This window comes from Anastrepha ludens, chromosome 4 (assembly GCF_028408465.1).
Source record: "Anastrepha ludens isolate Willacy chromosome 4, idAnaLude1.1, whole genome shotgun sequence".
Lineage (NCBI taxonomy): Eukaryota > Metazoa > Arthropoda > Insecta > Diptera > Tephritidae > Anastrepha > Anastrepha ludens.
In genome coordinates, this window is record NC_071500.1 from 79,805,997 (window position 1) to 79,827,330 (window position 21,334).

At 36.1% G+C, this 21,334-nt stretch overlaps 1 protein-coding gene across 5 annotated transcripts in view; it reads left to right on the forward strand.

Annotated features, from left to right (window-relative positions):
* The window catches only part of LOC128859966 (zinc finger protein rotund), a 78,226-nt gene extending 66,990 nt beyond the window's left edge, over window positions 1-11,236 (forward strand). For all 5 annotated transcript variants that reach the window (XM_054097149.1, XM_054097146.1, XM_054097148.1 and 2 more), the window contains 2 exons: window positions 1,272-4,095; window positions 4,199-11,236. In XM_054097149.1, the coding sequence (XP_053953124.1) occupies window positions 1,272-4,095; window positions 4,199-4,845 (3,471 nt within the window). In that variant the 3' untranslated portion in view covers window positions 4,846-11,236. The remainder of the gene's footprint in view (window positions 1-1,271; window positions 4,096-4,198) is intronic.
* The last annotated feature ends 10,098 nt before the right edge of the window (window positions 11,237-21,334 follow it).

Here is a 21,334-nt window from a genome sequence, read left to right on the forward strand (position 1 = left end):
ACATTATATTTTATGATGAAAAGAAGTTTAACCTGGTCAAGCCAGAAGGATTTGCTTGCTATTAGCACGATTTACCTCTAAAGAAAAGATATTCAATAAGCATCGATCTGGTGGTAGGTTGGATGTGTTGTGTGATGGCATTGGGTACTTGTCATTCATTGAAGCAAGAATACCAAGAGATGGGCGACCCCAAATGTTCCAACATATGGCGACGAATGCGGTGGTTAAACTGGCAACTTCAACAAGGTAGCGCGCCTATTCCTGTAGCCAGCTCAACGTCCGCTGATTTAATTTATCGCGACACCAATATTTTTGCCAACTGGCCATTCAAATCACCTCATATTAACATAATCGAGAATGCCGGTTCGATTTTAGTTCGGAAGGTGTACAAAGAAGGTGGAAATCTCAACAACAACCCCCAGCTTAACGTCAAATCATCGTTTGAAAGTCTTCCACGCCAATCGCACTATATGATGCTTGAAGAAAATGGTTCAAACATTAATCTCGAATGTAGCTTTTGGATGCAAATAGTGAATAAATTAAGTTTGCACATCTAATACACAATAAGAGTAAACATTTAAATAAGTCAATAATAAATAATAATTTTTATGAAATACTTATTTTGACGTAAATGCAACAGTTGATTATAAAACGGTCTAAAACCAAGTACGAAATTTTTATCTTACTTAGACTTTTTCCAAAAAATATGTAAACAGCTAAATTTTTCTCTTTCAAAATCCTTTCTACAACTTTTAGGAAGCCTATATTTGCATAGAAGCCAAGAACTGAACCAAAGCTTCGGGGAATAGTTCGTTAATTTGTTTTATTTCTTTCTTTAATATGTTTATAAGTATACTTGTACTGTTTCCAGCCTGTTATTGTAATTTCCTAAATTGGTGTTTTGGAATATACATACATATAAATATTATGTTTAGTAACCGTTATTTTCTAATGTTGCTGTTGTCATCTCTTTGAATATATATTATTATTAAAAGATTTTCTTGTGTTAATAATCTCTTCCACAACTTTGTAGTTTGCTCTATGAACTTTTGTGTCAAAATTCTTCCATTACCCAAAAATGGTTCACAACACTAGGTACCCAATGCTGCTGGCACCCAACCGGTGTTTTGAACCGTTTTTTTTTTTTTTTTGGACTATGTATATTAACTTGACTTTTATTACATTTTGGCTTTATCCCGAAAACTAACCAATCTCCCCCATTTCTTTTCTTTTCCTTTCTTCCCCTCATGATTGACACTTTTTGCCAACAGATCTTCAAAGATGATGACTTTTACTACCTGGATGGGTCGGACCGCGCGCAAGCAAACTGGATGCGTTACGTTGCCTCTGCATACAGCTTGTGCGTAATGAATTTGGTGGCATGCCAACATCAGGAAAACATCTACTTTTACACAACGCGTGACATTATGCCCAATGAAGAGTTAATGGTGTGGTATTGCAAGGATTTCGCACGACGGCTTGGTTACGACGTAGACCCAGAGCGTACGATTTTTGGCGCTTGTAAGCAGTCTGTTGACGAAGATGATGATGCCGAAGCAGATGGAGAAGAAGAAGATGGTTCAGCACTTCCACCAGGTTCTACGTTATTGCAAGGGCACAAGGCAAAGATGAGATCGAATTCGCCATATTGTATGCCCGCCCCAGAAATACCTCCAGAAGTTGCGTACAATCATATCACCTACGTTATGGGTCTGCCGATTCCGCCTTTGCCTGCTGTCACGTGTAACGCACCTGGTGTAGGTAATCGGGGGTCCATCACTCCTAGTCCCTCGCCTCCCATCTGCCGGGACAATACCGCTGGTCAAACGCAACACTTGACTGGCCTGCCACATATTCACCACGCCCAATCCTCACAGCAACAGCCTGCCTCAAAACAGCAGAGTACGCATCAATTACCACAGCATGCCCAGCTGCCGTCACACCTGCAACACTATCAACACATTCAACAGCACCAAACCGTCTTACACCTTAAACAGGAGCCTGGTTCTTCAGTAATTGTGCGAGACCGTTCGCCGGCGAATAGCGAGTGTGGCATTAAGGACGTTAAAGAGGTTGTTGGTTCTCCAATTCAGCATAAAGATCCTCAATATGAACATCAACTGACGCCAAACGACGGCAGTGTGCGCTCAGTGCGTTCGGATGAAGGTTATCATAGCAACGAATATCATGAAGATGGTCTAACGCCTCCCGAGGACTCCAGTGACAGTGAGAGCGAAAATAATTACGTATTGGATTGTTCAAAGAAAGCCATTGCCCCAAAGGAAACTGTTATAACGCATCCGCAGAAGGCGGCTGTTGCTGCGGCACTTGCTGCAGCCACAGCTGCTGCTAACAACAATAACAATACGGGCAGCAGCAACACAACTGCTCCGGTGGTAACACCCGCGGTGGTCTCGCCTGCAGTTACCATGGATTGCGATGACAAAAATGAGTATCGCAAGTTCAAGGTGAAAATGCCGCTCAAATATGAGTTCAAAAATAGTAAATTAGCCATTAAGACTGAGGCCGTGTGCCACCTCAATAATGCAAGCAACACCAAACCAACGAACAGTGACGCACTACCTATAGAGGGCGCTACCTCTAGCGAAGATGATCTGCTTTCTGCCAACGAGGCTATACCAACTTGCACCTCCTCAACACAACTGGACGACGAGACGATGGAAGTGGATCAATCGCCAGGCTCAACCACGCAACAACGTGCATCAAGCACAGTCATTGTGGTAGACCATGCGCTCTCCAGCGCAAGCAGCCATTCGGGGCGCAGTATTGTGCCAATCAAAAAGGCATACTATGAAGCCGAAACGAGTTCACCGCCACCCACAGCTACACATTCTGCCGCTGCGGCAGCAGCTACCGTCGCGTATATGCGATTTACACCTCCCTCCTCGAGTATACTCGAGACTATACTTACGGGCCAACACCGACTCGAAGCTGCAGCCGCAGCGGCAGCAGCTTGTCGCCAAGCTAATGCAGCCACTCCACCACCCTCGTCTCCCACAGAAATGGCATACTCGTACAAGAAATCGCATCGCTATGGCAATGCTGTTAGTCCCGATTCTAGCTCAAACCTAGCACAAGCCCCCGATATACATGCCTCGTCCATACACGAAACCGAATTGTTAATTGCATCATCACGCGGCAGCATTAAGGGCGAATGTTCACCACCTCCACCACCAGGCCATCATGTGATATACTCTCCTGCGCACGGAGCACACAGCGCCTACATGTCAGATGACCATCAAACTCCTCCCTACTCGGCGTACTCACCTTATTCCAGCGGCAGTGTAAATGGTGGTATACCGGGTGTGGGGCACCCCCTGTCACATGTGCCCACATCCACCTTCCACTCACCCCCGCACAGTTCGCACTCCCCTTTCGACCGTCATTCGAATGCGTCCAATGGGTCCACACCTAACCTACACCTACTACAGTCCAACTCTAAGATGTTAATGCAACCACTACGCATCTCCCCGCCCCATAGCTTGAGCCCGGATGGAAATTCATGTCCGCGCAGTGGCAGCCCACTCAGCCCAAACTCGTTGGGTTCACGGGGCTATCGCTCGCTGCCATATCCGTTGAAGAAGAAAGATGGAAAAATGCATTACGAATGTAATGTATGTTGTAAAACTTTTGGTCAGCTTAGCAATCTTAAGGTTCATCTGCGTACGCATTCCGGCGAGCGACCGTTCAAATGTAATGTCTGCACGAAGAGCTTCACACAACTCGCGCATTTACAGAAACATCATTTGGTGCACACTGGCGAAAAGCCACATCAATGCGACATCTGCAAAAAGCGATTCTCCTCGACATCTAATTTGAAGACCCACCTGCGCCTACACAGCGGCCAAAAACCATACGCGTGTGACCTATGCCCGCAGAAATTCACCCAGTTCGTTCATCTAAAGCTGCACAAACGTTTACACACTAACGATAGGCCATACGTATGCCAAGGCTGTGACAAAAAGTACATTAGTGCCTCGGGTCTGCGTACACACTGGAAGACGACGAGCTGCAAGCCCAATGATCTGGAGGAAGAACTAGCGATGGCTGCAGCGGCGACATCAGAATGTTTGGGTGAGTATTGATGAATTGACGATTCAATCATAAACCTAATGAGCAATCATTCAATCATAAACCTAATGCTTATTTTACCCTCCCCCCACCAACAATACAATAGATAAAGATCTGCCAGAGCCCGATTCTCGCGAGGCCTTTGAGCACATGCAGCAACAAATACATCCGCATCTGCGACACATGTCCGCCGGCGGTAGTTCGAGTAGTACCGGTGCCGCCCACCCATCACCGCCACGTCTTATTTCCATCAATCCTCACCACCAGCACCAGCACCAGCCACAACAACAACAAACACATGCACATCTGCAACAGCAGCACGCTGCCATGCTCCAACAACATGCCGCGTCACAACAACATTTATCAGCAGCGCCTTCAAACTCTGCCGCCGCCAGCATGATAATCAGCACAACAGGGAACCAACAGCAACATCACGGCCACCAACAACAACACCTACACCAACAGCAACTGCTCCAGCATCAGCAATCACACCCGCTAAAGTTTGCTGTCAAACAACAAATGCATTTGCTACCTCCCGGCACAGCCAGTAATAGTTCGAGTGCAGCGTCGGCCACAGCAGGTGGCACAAATGACACTTACATGGGTGTTTCGCATGCTCAAGCGGCCGCAGCAGCAGCACACGCAGCAGCGGCGGCGGCACATGCCGCAGCAGCACACCAACATGCACAAAATCAAGAAAGTCGACCGTCGGTGATCGAGTCGAGCCAGCCCATGATAATCGAGTGCACGTAGAACGGTGAGCGTGAATAGAGATGGGACAGAGAAAATTGAATTAAGCTGGGAAAGTTACGGTTGAAGTGTATAGAGCAGATCGAGTTCGTAGCTGAGCTGAACTGACTTCAACAGTCACTCCTATTTCGCTCTACATATAGAGCTGCCCCAGACATGGCAACTCTGAGCTGGAGTACCATGTACCCACAAACCGAAGAAAAAGAATAGTGCAATATGAAAATGTGAAAGCTCATTTCGAACACTTTTGATGATGACGGCGCTTTAAATTCAAAATTGTCGAAACTGAGTTGTTTACATACTCACTGAGCTAAAAAATAATGGTATTACTAATTTAATAGTCGACTTCATTTTATAATTAGTAAATTTAATGATTGGATATATGTACATACATGCAACTAGTTAAAATATACATTTATTGCTACAAAATCAATACAAAAACAATCACACAACTACTCACTTTAACCATTTGAATAAGAGCCTTGATGGGCAAGTGATGATTTGTAGTGCGACATACAAAACAAAATTTTTCATTTCTTGAAAAGATCTCAAAATTGGCAGCCAATTAATTTGCAGAACATTTATTTTTGATAAACATACAAATTTAACACAATTCTTTATGTGAGCCAAGGGTGGCGTAGAACCGCGAGTTTTATACGTGGAAATTATGCATCTAGTAGTAGTTATGTAATTTAGTTGTAATTACAAATAGCAGTAAGACATGCAAAACTAAGTCCTGTTAAGTCTTTAAACCATATTTGTCTCTTTGGCTAAATTTAATTGCAAAATGCATTTAAAATCAGCATTGTATTGTACTAAAATTAAATTTTAACAAATTTACATGCAAACATACATACACACGTTTGTTAGCAGAAATCGCAAATATGTTTAAGAAAAGTTGCCTTACTTTTATTTTCATCGAATCGACTGTTGCGTTGGGCCGTTATCTTTTGTGCAATGTTGATTGAGAATTAAACGATGAACAAGCAGCAGTCATATGCACATATATGTATGTGCATATATGTATAGAAGCTAACGAAAAGTTGAAAGCTAAGTGGGCCTGATCACTCCAACGATTTCAAAGGTTTACCATACTTTACTTTACTTACAAGAAAGTTCCGTAAAATGCTCGTGTTCATGAGCAGTTCTGGAAAATTTGTCTATTGCTTGAAAATCAGTAATATTTTCTTTTTATACTTAATTAATTACAGAAAGAAGGTTAAGCTGAAATTGAAATTAACTTGTGTGCCTTGAGATTTTGTGTGACATTATTTAAAGTTCTTGCAATTAATGTTTAGAAAATAATACTTGCTTCTGAAAATATGTGCTTTTGAAACATTGCTAGTACTTTCGCTTTCAACTGTCGTTTCTAGGCCCATCCTGCAACACCTGCACGCTATGAAGTCGGCGCGAAATTCAGCGACTAAAATAGGTTTTGTTGAATTATTAAAAACAAAAACAAAATTAATGTAATTCAAAACAAAAATTGTATTCAAAATTTTCCGCATATCTTGTTATTCGAGATTTGTAACAACAACCACAAACAGCGCTGAATTAGTGTAGATATATTTCAAAGTTAAATTAATAAAAGCATTGCACATACTTAGGATTTACTTGGACGATACTGTAAATACATAGGTACATATATACAATACTTACGCATGTAAAATAACATTTATGTAATATATGAATAGCAAAATACACACATACATAGAACATTGTACGAAGTAAGTTTATAGAAATTTACTGGAAATATTTAGTATTAGACAACACACAAATATTACACACATACACACATATATACATTTACTTATAAATATAAAAAACCAATCGTATATAAACTGTATATAAAACCATACGTAACGTGGCATGTGAAGGCGTGGGCACGTTAGCAAAACTTAGCTGAAGATCGGTGCTTTTTGAACTGTTTCTATTTGTACAATTTTAATGTATTGTATTATTATCGAAAACAAAATAATAAGTAAATATTGAATTAAATATTTTTCCAAAAAACTTAAATGGAGCCAAATGGACATAAGGAAGATATTTCATATAATTACTGTTAAAAATATGTTAAATAACTACTATACATTAATAAATATTAAAATATGTACTGATACATTTAATTGTCGAATAGTAAATAGTTTTAATATTAAGCTTAATATATGCATCAAAATACGAAATCAAACACTTAAACACGTTTGGCTTGTAAACACATAAAAACTTTACTTATACCAAATTTTTGAAAACATACTACAAATACAAAAGAGAGTATCGAAAATACTATATTACAATATTTTCCAAATTCTTAAAATTATTTGTTTTTTTCTTCAGTTCCCTGTTATATAGTTGGATTTATTAATCATTTATTTTTTGTTGCTACTTTTATTTTTATTTAATTTGGATATTTTTCCTTTTATGTTTGAGCGAATTCAAAAATTTGTTTCAAACCCACACACAAACATCATACAACTGGAAAGAAACTAAGACAGTGCTTGCGCCTGTCAATCAATCGTTACGAAGAAATCCTTTTTTAAACAATGGACGTCTTTTAGTGGGAAATAATAAACGGCCGCTTGAATTCTGTTATTATGCAGACATCCCAGAAATTTCAAAATTCGAAGAATGTAAGCAGAGCATAATGCTAATTGTATTACTTTGAAGCAGCCTGTGTGAAAAACTTCTATTTTCTGATACAAAAGGATTTTTGTTAATTTTCTCCAATGTAAGTGAGACCTTCTCTGTTGTGGAATTTTTATGCTTCACATTACGAAAACTCAGTCTTATTCTGTGACAGTAAATTTTAATAATTTTAGAAATACTGTGGCTATCAACATGAAAGAATAAATACGATTTTGATTTTATATAGGTTTCTTTTTCAATTAGACTCAGTGACAATGCTCTGTATTTCTTCTTCTGCGTTAATCTTATTTCCTGGTGTAGTTCCATTTGGCTCGCAATCACTAGCTTTATTAGTTGTCTCTCTGCTTCGCAAAGTTTCGCTACTTATTCAAACAAAATGTAAACAGCATCTTAGTTCTTTGCTTCATTTTGCGACCATTGGTGCCGAAACGAGGTATCTATTCAATAGATAATCAGCATTCTTATGAATGATATAGCCAAGTCAATGTAGTTGTTGTAAACGCATACTACTTACAATGTTCAAGATTCGTACAGCTCAGCATTGAGTCTTCTCTGGTGTCCAATAACGATGCGCACAAAATCATAGATCCAGCCCGGAATATCTTCCGAAATTTTTAAGTAATTTTAAAGAAAACTAAGAACCATTATATTTATGCCATGAAAGTAGGATTTTGTTCAAGTAACCTTGATTTGGTTCTCAACAATTAAGTACTCAATCAATTAAGTACTCATTCAGTTGTTTAAGAAAAGCAAAAATGGTCCAACAAACATGAAAAACTCTACACCATTTGTTTTATAAGTTAGAAAGAAAGATATGGGAGTCAGCTTCTACCATAACACCGTGCGACAGTAAAACCTATCCGACCAAATTTCATGAACGTAACTCTTCAGGTTGGCGGCCGCCGTAGCCGAATGGATTGGTGCGTGATCACCATTCGGAATTCACTGAGAGGTCGTTGGTTCGAATCTCGGTGAAAGCAAAATTAATAAAAACATTTTTCTAATAGCGGTCGCCCCTCGGCAGGCAATGGCAAACCTCCGAGTGTGTTTCTGCCATGAAAAAGTTCCTCATAAAAATATCTGCCGTTCGGAGTCGGCTTGAAACTGTAGGTCCCTCCATTTGTGGAACAACATCAAGACGCACACCACAAATAGGAGGAGAAGCTCGGCCAAACACCTAACAGAAGTGTAGGCGCCAATTATTTATTTATTTCTTTTTTTATTTAACTCTGCAGGTTTTATATATGTAGTAATGCTACGTTTTTCATGTTCTCATCAATTTAAGCTTTTGAGGCACTTTAAAGTTTCAAAGAACCACATTTTCAAAAAATAGTTTCAAATCTTTATGCTCTTTCTGTGATATAAATATGGATTTTAAACGAAAGGGAACATATCCAGCTATTCAATTTTGTTTTACTTTTCGCCAGGACAAATATTGTACAATAATGTTTCTCGAGCAATTTATTCTTCAAATGTGCTTGAACTTTTCTAATGAATTATTTTATGCTATGAAATTTATTGCTATGAAATAAAGTATACGAAATGGGTATCCCTGCTAAAGGTTTTGCCTTTGAAATTTCAAGGTACTTTAAAAAATTTACTTGATGAGAAAATTGAAAACTGAGTATACACTATTAATATGAAAAACTATGGTTGAAAAATGATCTTTGTACCCCGGTGTAAATGGATATCTAAATGAAATATTCAATTAAATAAGACGAGTGTAATTGGCAATCTATCATACATGAATTAACTTCGCTATCATCTAAGGATCAAACAAGAAGTAGTTTTAGTTACTAAACTCTTGACAGACTCCCATTCGGGTTACCCCATTTTTGAAATTTCAATCAAAATTATATTTTTGTGAACTTTAACTACTTTTCTGGTGCATAAGAACTCAGCAATTGTAGTAATAAATAATAAAACGTATTATAGGCTATAACTCCGTTGATAGATCCGGACTGCGGTAATAATTTTGTAATTGTTCTACCACCGTCTATATTCTATGCCTTCTATTCGTCTATTTTCATATGCCTTCAAAACGCACTTTCAACGGTTTAAATCAACCTTTTTATTACATAGTTTTGATCACTGCTCTGTCCTAAGTCTATCAAGAGCGTGGTAGCATTTCAATAATGCATCACGCCAACTCGCTGCTTGCTGAATTTTTTACCAAATAGTACGATTAATTTCCAATTGAATAAAAAACGATTGTTTTAGCGTCACGGAGTCAATTTTTACGGACCACTGAAAAGAATGTGAAACGTGCAGTAATACCCGACCTAACCTGATTAACCTGAAAACTGTTTTTCAAGCTTCTAAAAACAAATCTAACATGAAATAGCTCGATGGTGAAATTGAGCTACACATAAAGAATTGGATCGGCTATTTTTGTGTAGGAAACTATTAAACTTGATTTAGTCATTAGTACTTGACCTAAAATAATCGGAATAATATGCCCTTTCATATTATAATACTTAATCTAATAGTCTTATTTGACTAATGAATACATCTTGCAAAGAATAACTTTCATTTTAGCGATTTAAAGTGATTGAAATTCGATTGAAATAGTAAGTGGTTCAGATTGCCATTGTAACGATTTGGAAATTGCAGCACCTAATTTCTTAAAAATGAACACCCTCACCTTACATCAATATTTTTGTCATTTACACTTGCACACATTTTCAACTTAAAGTCTTGTTTTTAATTTCCCTTAAGCGCCCGATCAAACTTCTAAACGGAACGTAAAAATCAATTCTTTTTCACAAAATTTATTTGGTCGGTTTTTCATCGTACTTCTCATCAAAGGCAATACGAATCTGCTAACGTTTTTTCATTCTTTCATAAACTTTTTCATATACCCTTTCCAGTATCGGTTTCAGTGCTACCAGCGAATTCGTTGCCCACCGTAGTCAAATGATGGTGTTTCTTGATTTTTCGAAAAAATTCATAATATGCCACAGAGCGAATCCTGAATTCCAGATAGAAGTTTGACTGAATGCCAAGTCCAGTCAATAAATTAAATTCCTCTCAACATTTAAAATCCTAAGCTCAACTTTTGAATTTATGGGAACTATAAGAGTAAAATTTATACAATAATAATTGTGAAGTAAACTCTGCGATGAAAAAATAAACACAATAAATAAGTGAGAAAGGTTACATGAATTTTCTAAAAATAAATTACTTAGTAATAGCAACTAAATTTAAGCTTACACTATGAGGCTGATTAATTTAAGTATTTAAGCGCTAAGCAATAACTATTGGATTTACCTAGCTTCTACTAACACATATTTATACACATACATACACACATAAATGCATACGTATATACAATATTAGCAATGTAATTAGTTTTAATTTAGTGTGAAAATGTTTTAGTGTAATCGAAATGCATATAGCCGAGTGTGATAGAATGTAAGCAAAAAATGTTGGCAAACAATCACTGTAAGAAGAAAAACACCAATTCGCGTTAGATGCTGAAAACCCGTTAAGGATAACTATGCATAAATAGCCGTGCATATGTACGTATACGTACTATATATAGCTTATAATTGTATGTATGTATCTAAATTTGATTTGTTTATTTCCTACCGAATTTATTTGTTAGTTCTTTTTTAAATTATTTTTTGTATTTAATTAAACTGAATTTCTTATTGTGTTGATCACTGTTTTAGGAGTGTACGTATGTGTATGTGAATTTGATACTGAATAGCATAATATTTACAATAGAAATAAATGATTTGCCTACATTTGAAAATTTTACCGCATTATTTTTCGTTGAGTTTAATTTTCATCTATTTGAGCTTTAAAATTTTTTATTCTTTCCCACCAGAAGCATTGTTGGGACGATAAGCCGCATATTTTCAAGCTAATGAGTTAAAGTTCTGCACAAAGACATTCAAAATATAAAAGATGGACTGGTAATTTCAACAACTTCAATTAACTTGCAAATACTTATATGGTACATATATTTTTATGACAGCTAAAGCTAAGTTAAGTTAAAAAATAAACAGAAATTTTGGTGAAATCTTACCAAACTCTCTAATACAGTGTTTCTACGCTAACACTAGTTTACACCAAAAATGGTCCTCGACCAAAAGGCGTTTTTTAAACTAATTTGAGGTCGCTGAAACCAAAGATGAATTTTATTTTTATTTTTTCAAAGAACGGTTTCCGAGATATTCCCAAAAAACCTGTTTTTTTGGGCAATAGTGCAGTTATTACCTGCAATCTCGAAAACAGTGCGCGCCATTTCTTTGAAGTGCATAAATTTCGAAAGGCACACATATAACCTATATGGAAATATATAATTCGTGTCAATGGAAGTCGTAGTTTTCGCAAAACAGCTGTTGAAAGTTAAAAAAAAGGCATTTTTGACGTTTTTTCACTAAATTATCAAAGTTTATTAACTTTTTTCTGGAACAAAAAATTGTGTCTATCGACATAAGATAGGTTTTCTAAAAGACAATTTTGTCACCTACATTTTAAGCCTAAGTTTGTCTGAATCAACGAAAAATTGTAGAAGTTATGACCCACAAAGTCAACACGTGTGATTTTGCAGCTTTTGACTTGGCTATGTTTGAGGTCGAAAATACGCTTTTACTCTCAAACTTCTTCTTTTATGTTGCACGGAATCTTCACGAAGTTGCATCCAGCAGTAGTCGCTCATCATTCCTTGATCCCAATATCTTGATGAAATCGCTCGCCTTGTTCATCACTTTCAGCCCCCAAATTCGGAGGAAAAAAATCCAAATGACTGTGAAGTAGGTGCATTTTTAACGATGTGCGAGCACCTGTTAACAAAAACAAAGTTGATTGTAAATTTTCCAATCAATTTATATGATAAATATATTTTGGAGTATGTACGTTTTACAATACTAACCAAATAGGTTTAAAGTATTTCATCATTGTATGAATCAATTGACGGACGTTGTTGCTCCTGTTGTTTCCCAAGAATCCATGAACAACTTTTTGGAAAGCTTTAGCTTCAGAACTGTGAAGGCATTGCTGAAATTTTGTGTCCGTGAACAATTTCTTTATCTGTGGACCGACGAATATACCCGCTTTGATTTTCTCTGTTAACAATCTTGGAAGCTTGGTTTTCAAGTATTTAAGGGCTGTGTTTTCCGGTTTTTTTGCCAAAGCTTTCACAAAATTCTTCATTAGCCCTCTGTCCCCGTGCAAAAATTTATACTTGCAGAAATATGGCGATGCAGAATAGACATATTTCAAGCTTTTCCCATTGTTCAGCTCCGAACCCGATGATGCCAGAGACACAACAATTCTGTAGCAAGATTCATTCAGACATTGTTTAAGCGTTGTAGGGTAGACCGTTGTAAGCAGTTAGTTTCCGAATTATATTAACTACAGTAGTTTACAGCCAAGAAGAACCCAAAAACTAGACAATCGGTCACTGAATCAGAAAATTCACAAAAGTTTGATACCTGAATTTTTGCTATCCCAGATGTTAGGCAGTTTTATAAACCCAATTTATAACTCTTAGAAAATTTTTACTACGAAAATAAAAAAATAAGTGATATAAAAAAATGTGATACCAAAAAATTGATTTTGAGCTCACCAGTTGTTAAAGTTTGACCACTGTAAAAATTAGTATTTTTGTTCTCGTGCGCAAAGCTTTTATATTTATTTGAGGAGTTCTTTTTATATTTAAATTTTTTCCCAGATATGTACGAGATTGTTAGTTTTAACAATGGGCAAAATTTATTTTTTGAAAGTCATCTTCTTATATAAGTATTTCTTACAATATAAATCGAAAATTTTCAATATTTTTGAAAAGAGAAAACAGGTTTTTTTAACTTTGTAACTATGGAATCTTGAAAGTTTTTAATTTGGTTAACTGGATGATTGAATGCATTTTACTTTTGATTGCCTTTACTTATTTAATGCCAGATATTATTCATCTTATTGCCAGATACATTCATTTTTTTTTTTTGATCTAGCCTTATTTCTTTGATCCAAATCTGTTATTAACGATATCTCGAAAAGTAGGTGGTAGAAAAATTATGTAGATTTTCCGACTCAGCGACCGATTTTGCGTAGAAATGGGATTACCTACTTCTTAGGTAAAAAATCATGAATTATTTTAACGCACTATGTTTAAATAACTGAAAGTTTAAATAAAATATCAAAATACAAGTAAGAAACTACAGAGAAGTGAGCCAAAATTCGGAAAATTACTGCTAGACTTTCGAAGAATTTAACTGTGACAGATAGCATAAAAACTAGCAAAGAACCGCTTGAAGAAAATTTACATGAATACTTGAACGAGAAAAAATGTGTGCTCCTCAAGCATAATTCAATAATAAAAGGTTTGCTCAGTAAGCAGCTTTCTCATTCCCTCTTGACAAATCGGCTCCCTTAGCAAGACACTGGGTTGCTAGCTCTAGAAATTTTGACTAAAAGTGGAGGAAAAGTAAAATTTGTAGAAAAAACATTTCATTTTCAAAATGGACTGCTTACGAGCAACAACTCGCTCAAGAGTTTTTATCGGTATGTTCAGGACTATGGTAGTATGACATGAAACAGATACCGCTTAAGTCAGGACATGATAGAGTATTTGACGCAATCCGAGATCAAGATGGGGAATTTACAAAGCTTTATTTCTTATGATGTGGTGATTTAAACGGAACTCATGTTTTGCAAAGAGCTAGCGTTTGCTAAAGAGTTACAGCAGGGAGAATTATTGAATAGTCCCGACGCAATCGATTACATTGCAGACCTCATTATAAAAAAGTTGGCAGAACTTGTTTCCAATGAGCCCACCTTCCTATGGATGGATGAAGTGTCCACAGGAGGCTTAGAAAAGCACAGTACCAGTATGAAAGAGCTTCTCATAAAAAACCATCTACCGGAATCGGCTTCCAATTGTGGAACGCGCGCGAAACAAATTGTACGAAATTGTACGTGCCAATTATTTATTTATTTTTAACAAAATAGTTTCATATTGGCGAAACGTTGCGATTGGTTTTAAATTTAAAAATTAATTCACAAAATAAAATCTTGGATTATGTGAAATCATTTCTTGTTTTAATATTAGACTTGACAATTTCCGCTAATCACTTCTATCTATACCATTATTTACATTCAAATATTAATTAAAATTTATTTTTTAAACCGTTTCCATTTAAGTAACAAAATACTATTTTGCTACCATTTTTACCAAAAAGGATTTAATTTTTTTCCTTTTTAGGCACCTTCTTAAATACAACCTTTTGTAAGGGAGTGTCAAAATTCGAATGTCACTAGTGAGCAAACCTTTAATAATTGAATCATGCTCCTCAAGCAGCGACGATTGGGGGTTGTAAAGATTTTTTTAAATTATGTCGGAACGATTTGTGCAAGATTTGCATATGCATTATACCGATTAATGACACCTGGATTCACCAGTATGATACAGAGTTTAGGCAAGAGTCAATTCAGTGAATGAAATAGAGAGAAAGAACACTGAAATTCGATGTGGAAAAGTGAGCTTTTAAGGTCACGGCTACCGCCCCACATGAGTCCACCCTCGAGCATGGAGCTGAGCTTCCAGTGACTTATTTCGAATCTAAGTAATATTTTCTCATTGACGTAAAAGTGTTGTAAAGCCATACTTATTAGTCACTAAGCACCAGGACCTTATCAATCGTCGTTCGTATCTGCATTCATGGGGCATATTAATTTTATTTTGTTTTGGTGACAAAACAGGTATGTTTCTATATATTTTAACTTGCTAAATAGTTTTTTAAACAGAAAAAACTTGTGATAACATATTTTTTAATTAAATCTGTAAGATTTATATCCATAACTTTCTATCTGTTATTATAATATTTTATTGTATTTGTTAATAACATCAAATACATTATAGGAATATTCTCTAGGGCAATACCTAACCGATTAAAATTTTTGCAGTACATTTCATTTGCTACACTGAATTCTCCATATTTTTTACTTCTTTATTAATTCAAAGAAAGATGGAAAACTTATAAGAATAACTACTGTGGATAAGAATAACTGAGGATATCTCCTATTTGAGTAAACCTTAAAAGTAAGACTTTATCTAAATGCAACACGACTATTTCCGAGAAACCAAAGAATACAAAATAATTATTAATGTAAATATTTGGTGAAACACAGAACACTCCACTGGAGTAATGCAACACAAAAGCGGTGCAGTCGCATTACAAAGCAGCGCAGTCACTGCATTGCACCTAGCGGTAACTTGTTTTCATTGTTCAGTTCAACGTGCCGCTAATTAGGAGCTTATACATAAGAGCGTACATAAAAAATGTAATTTCGGCACTACCAACAATACGACAACCCTCGTAGTAAACTGCAACTAAAGATCACACCACCAAATACCAACGCCTTGCTCTTTGTTCTCGTTACCCGTCATTATTGGTCATCACCTACCAACTATTACACCAATCTTCGCTTGACAAAGCATCGCATTTTTTGCCTTTCTAGGTTACAAATAAAATAAATTCCATCATCTTAAACCTAAAGCACTTCGCTAATGGTGTCCATTAAGTACGAATTGGTTGTCCACCCTATCTAACAACTTGCAGGATGCTCTCTAAAAAGTATTTGCTCTTAATCTAGAAGGAACCTTCTTCTAGTTAGGGGTGCATCGGAAGAGGTGCTCTCAGACAAACCGATGCACAACTCCTATTGTTTTTTTTTTTCTCAACGAACTGTTATTTATTGATCTATGTATATAAGCGTGCCTTCTTGGGACTCGCGCCCTACTCTAAAATAATCTACTCCAGTAATCGGTACGAAATTGATTTATTTTGCACCTCGCAATGGTAAATAAATATATGTGTAAAGGGTTTTTCAAAAGTGAAGTCTAAATGTTAGTAGAGAATAATTCCTAGTCCGTACCCTTTTTCAAGTCATCTTTGACATTGGTGAAGTAAACAAATGTACAATTTTTCACGAAAGAACAATGCGTTAAAATTAATGAAATTTATTATGGAAATTGTAGATCTTTAAGAACAAAGTCGTGATTTTTTCGTTGGCAATAATCGTCTGAATGACTCGAGAATTCAAAGGTTGGGGAAAAAGTTTCAAGAAACTGGTTCTGTCGAGAATAGAAAAAGGACTGGGAGACCAAAAACTGGGTAGCGTAAAATGTTGCTGAACAACCTTCAGCATCGATATCTGGACGTTCTCAACAATTAGGCCAATCCTTCTTCTATTCTCGAAAGAACCAGTTTTTTTTAATTTTTTCACCATTCATGACCCGACTATTTGGCGGATTTTACCAGTAGACATGCTCATAATTAAATCGGTATTTTGGATAAAAATAGTGAAATCTGAAAGAATCTAAGTTGTTTTACTTGAAAACAACATTTAGACGCGTCTCGTGAAAGATCCTTTATTTATATAATTTATATATATTTGGATAAGCAAGTATTTGGTTTGGCAAAGCTAATCATCCGGCTTATCAAACGGTATTTTTTTTTAATTTCATTAGTTTTTTTAAAGAGAAAGAGAGGTGTACTATTTATGGAATTCGCTTAACTTTTCAATGTACCTACATATATTTGGAACCAATTCGTCAGCTTTAGTTTTGAGTTTTTTATGGTGAAAAATTTACAACAGCTTCATATGATCTAAATAAAAGTAATTTGTAAATTTACAATACCTTGCGGAATATAACATTTAAGGAGAATCAATGACTGCTTTTAGAGAAATAAGTAAGCAATTAAATATAAGTAGTTAAGATATATGTGAAGGAATTCCATTAAGAAGTATTTCATTTGGTTTTTGAATTTGACCGATTTCACAAAGGCGCGGCAGTCGGTTTCTTTTAGGAGCAATATGATACCAATTAGTTAGAAAAAAATATGCTCAAGTCTTTCTAACTCGTAGGAGATCTTCCCACATTCTCTTACCAGAAACTGAGTTTAGGGGCTTGAGCGTTTGAAACCATTCGCACAACATTATCATCATCATAAATTCTTAAAGTTCCCGTATGGAGCAAAGGGCACAACACCCAGCCAAATATACCACTGCATTTTAATTCACTGCTCTGCATCTATGCCGTTGTAAAAGCTACTTTCCTTCGCCTCTACTAAATTCACGCCAAAGCACAAGCGCCCATAAGTATTTTGCAGAATCTTTCTCTCGAACAATCCTAGAATAATTTTACAGATATTGCCATCGTCCATGCTGCTCACCATAAAACGTGTTGGACCCGATAAGAGACTCATGAAATGTAGTTTTTATTTATCGAGGTTTCTCTGTTACTTTATTACCTACAGAGCTTACTTACTACCTTCATTTTAACTCACGTTTTTCATTAATCCCTTTTTCAAATAAAAGCACTTTGTGGTAGCAGGTTGTGAGGCATTTGGCGTCGTTTTGCTGGAACTTAATTAACTAATTCCAAGTAAACTTAACCGGTGCAAATATAACTGATTCCCTGTTAAATCTTGACAATAATCAGCTCAGAAAGAATATCGATTCGTTAGCATTAGAACCACTGCAATCAAACAGACACTTTTTCGTAATAAAGTGTAGGCCAGATGTACGCTTTATAAATGAAATTGAGCATCGCTTTTGAAAGTATACAACACCAAATCTAAGATTGTATGAAGCCTCATATGATCTAGTTACATTGGAACTTGAGTCATTTTGATTTCGTACGTATGTACTTGGGCAAAATCCGTCATAATGCAGCGATGCCTAATAAAATGATTTGGGTCATTCTGGTTGCTTTGAGTTACCTTTCCAGTACTTCAGGAGATCATTTGTCCTACATTCCAGTTCCTTAAACAGAGTTTGGCAAACATGAGCAACGAGAACGTACCAAAGCTTGAGGTTAGCGTTCCTATAGATTCAACACTCAACTCGAAATTTTTGTAATATGGCAGTTAACGTGAAGGAAAGGTAGACCTTGCTAAGTAAACTGGCATTGATATTTCTTTTTAAACAAAAGCTTTAAGGGGAAGTTTGGGTTCAAAAAGTGAAATTGATAGTTCCTCTGTAATACCCCATATTTCACTTCTAAAATTTACTCGCTATTGAAGTGCTAAATTCGATCCGGATCAAACTTTATGTACGCGCGCATATTTAATAAAATTTAATGTTTGCTGGCTCTTATTTTTTTGGTATCAAGCTAAATCATAGACAATAAGAGTTGTAGTTTGAAGCATCAGACAAACGTATGAAAATTTAGTGTTAACACTTAAAAAGTGGGCATAATTTTGTGCGATCTCAATAAGAAATAAGCTGAATCTATCTGAGGGGAAAAGCAATGCGTGTACTAAGTTTGGGCGATTCGTTATTAAGTCGTTATCGAGATACAGGCATTTACCCTATTGGGAAGGCCAATAGAAAATAAAAGCAAGTTATTCTTTTTTGATGTAATCCGTTTAATGGTTTCAATATATACATATATAATAGGGGTAATATGTACAATATATTATAGCATATGTAAAGCATAAGTCTATTTATTAGCTATACATTGGCGTTGCCATATTTCAACGTATCCAAAATGGGATATTATATTTAAAAAATTTGCTTCTGTCATGTTTCCGTATTTGAGTATTACTTACTAAATTTGAGTAATTTGGTTTTCTCTATAACAGAGAGAGAACAGTGTTTTTTTCCTGTGAAAACTTCCCATTTTCAATACTAACCTACCTTAGATGAATAATAATTATAATTTGTGTACCAAGTTTTATTGAAATGCAGTAGATTCTGTTTTTATGCGGTTTTTTTTATGCGGTTTTGAAATAGTGCGGTTTTTTTTAATTAAAAAATGCATGTCGACCTATCGGAAATTGTGCACATAAACAAGATTCGAAACCCGCTAAGCAAAAACTCATCACAGATTATATCAAAAATGCTAACCCTACAAGTATGGAACCGCCTGCATCACCATCCAGATCAGACGTGTACATTTCCTCAAGTGACGGAAGTGATTTTACGCCAAATCCTAAACGAATGCGCAACTTGCGGGTTCTATTTCTGACGATGTAAATTTATTTTTCGATTCTGGCGTTTCTTAAATAAAGATATAATTTTCAAAAATAAAATTTTTGTTTATGCGATTTTATTTAATTATTTCAGATTCATGCGGTCTATGGAAGGTACCTATAGTTATAATATGGGACTAGTACCCTTTTTTATGAGATTTTATTACATTATACAGGGTGGCTGATGAAAGCCGCTACCAAAAACAAATTGAATAACTTTTTTTCTTTTTAAGTTATCTGTTCCATTTTTGTTTTAATTTGCAGATTGATCTTTAAAATTTATTAAAATGGATAACTGGGACACGCAAACAAGAATTTGGATAGTCCGCCGCTATCACGCACTGGAGTCCGTAGTTTTGGTACAGAGAGAGTACAGGCGGATGTTTGGCGGCGATCCCCCGAGCAGATGGACCATAATGAGACTGGTGAATAATTTTGCTGAGCAAGGAACAGTCGCAAGAAGGCCTTATCATCGAAACCCTCCAGTTCGGACGGAGGAAACGATCGCTGATGTAGCTGCAGCTATACAAAGCAATCCAAGGGTTTCAACAAGAAGCTTATCATGTCTGATGAGGCCCATTTCGATTTAAACGGCAATGTGAACAAACAAAATTGTCGAATATGGAGTACTTCTAACCCAGAGATACTCAACGAGACGGAATTGCATCCTCTTCGCGTGACAGTGTGGTGTGCGGTTTCTTCACGCTGTATTGTCGGGCCTTATTTTTTTGAAGAAAATGGTCACACCGTTACGGTTACTGGAGACCGTTATTTGAAAATGCTGAAAGAATTTTTCTATCCAGAACTACGCCGAAAGAGAATTCCTTTCAACTCTGTGTGGTTTCAACAAGATGGGGCAACGTCTCACATAGCCCAGACTGTTATGACAGAGTTGCGACGAAAATTTCCCAATAAACTGATTTCAAGAAACTCCGAATTTCGTTGGCCCCCCAGGTCGCCTGACCTTACTGCACCTGACTTTTTCTTGTGGGGTTTATTTAAACAAGAAGTTTATAAAACAAAGCCAACAAATTTGGATGAACTAAAACAATCCATTCGGGCAACAATTGCGGCTATTCCTGTCGCAACTCTCAAAGCAGCAATGAACAACTTTTTACTAAGATGCCGCACTTGTGTCAACGAGCATCGGGGGCATTTAAATTCAATTATTTTTAAAACTAGTTAAGCTACATTTAATAAAATTTAATGACCTTCAACTTGAAAAAAAAAATAAATGAATTCCATACACTAAAAAAAAAGTTATTTGAGTTTCTTAATGTAGCAAAATTCATCAGCCACCCTGTATTAGATTTATGCGGTTCTTAGCACTTTTGAAACGTATCTATAGTTTTACTATAGAACTGGTATCCTTTTTATGCTGTTTTTTTTTATGCTGTTTCTTGCGGAACGTATATACCGCATAAAAACAGAATCTACTGTAAATAAATTTTTGCTCGAGTTACCATGCGCGCCGACGAACATAAATGGCTTAATAGTCTCTTCACTTCATTTTGAGTATTTTGACACCTTTTTTTTCATATATATCTCTGCCTGTATCTATCTCAATTCCTTTTTGCTTTTTAAACAACCGTTATAGGCACAAAATTACAATACTTTTGTGCACAAGCGCGCGCGGATATAAAAAGAAGACAATAACGTCTCAATTAAGCATAAGATCAAAATTTACTGTACAAAACGGATTTTCATACATAAATAAAATAACTCACACATTCAATTGATTTTATTAAATCAATAATATTTAATTAATTGGAATGTATAGTTGAGATATACATATGTGTGTATATGTATGCATTTGATTCACTCACAATAATCTCTCTGAACTGTACTTAAAATTTAGATGA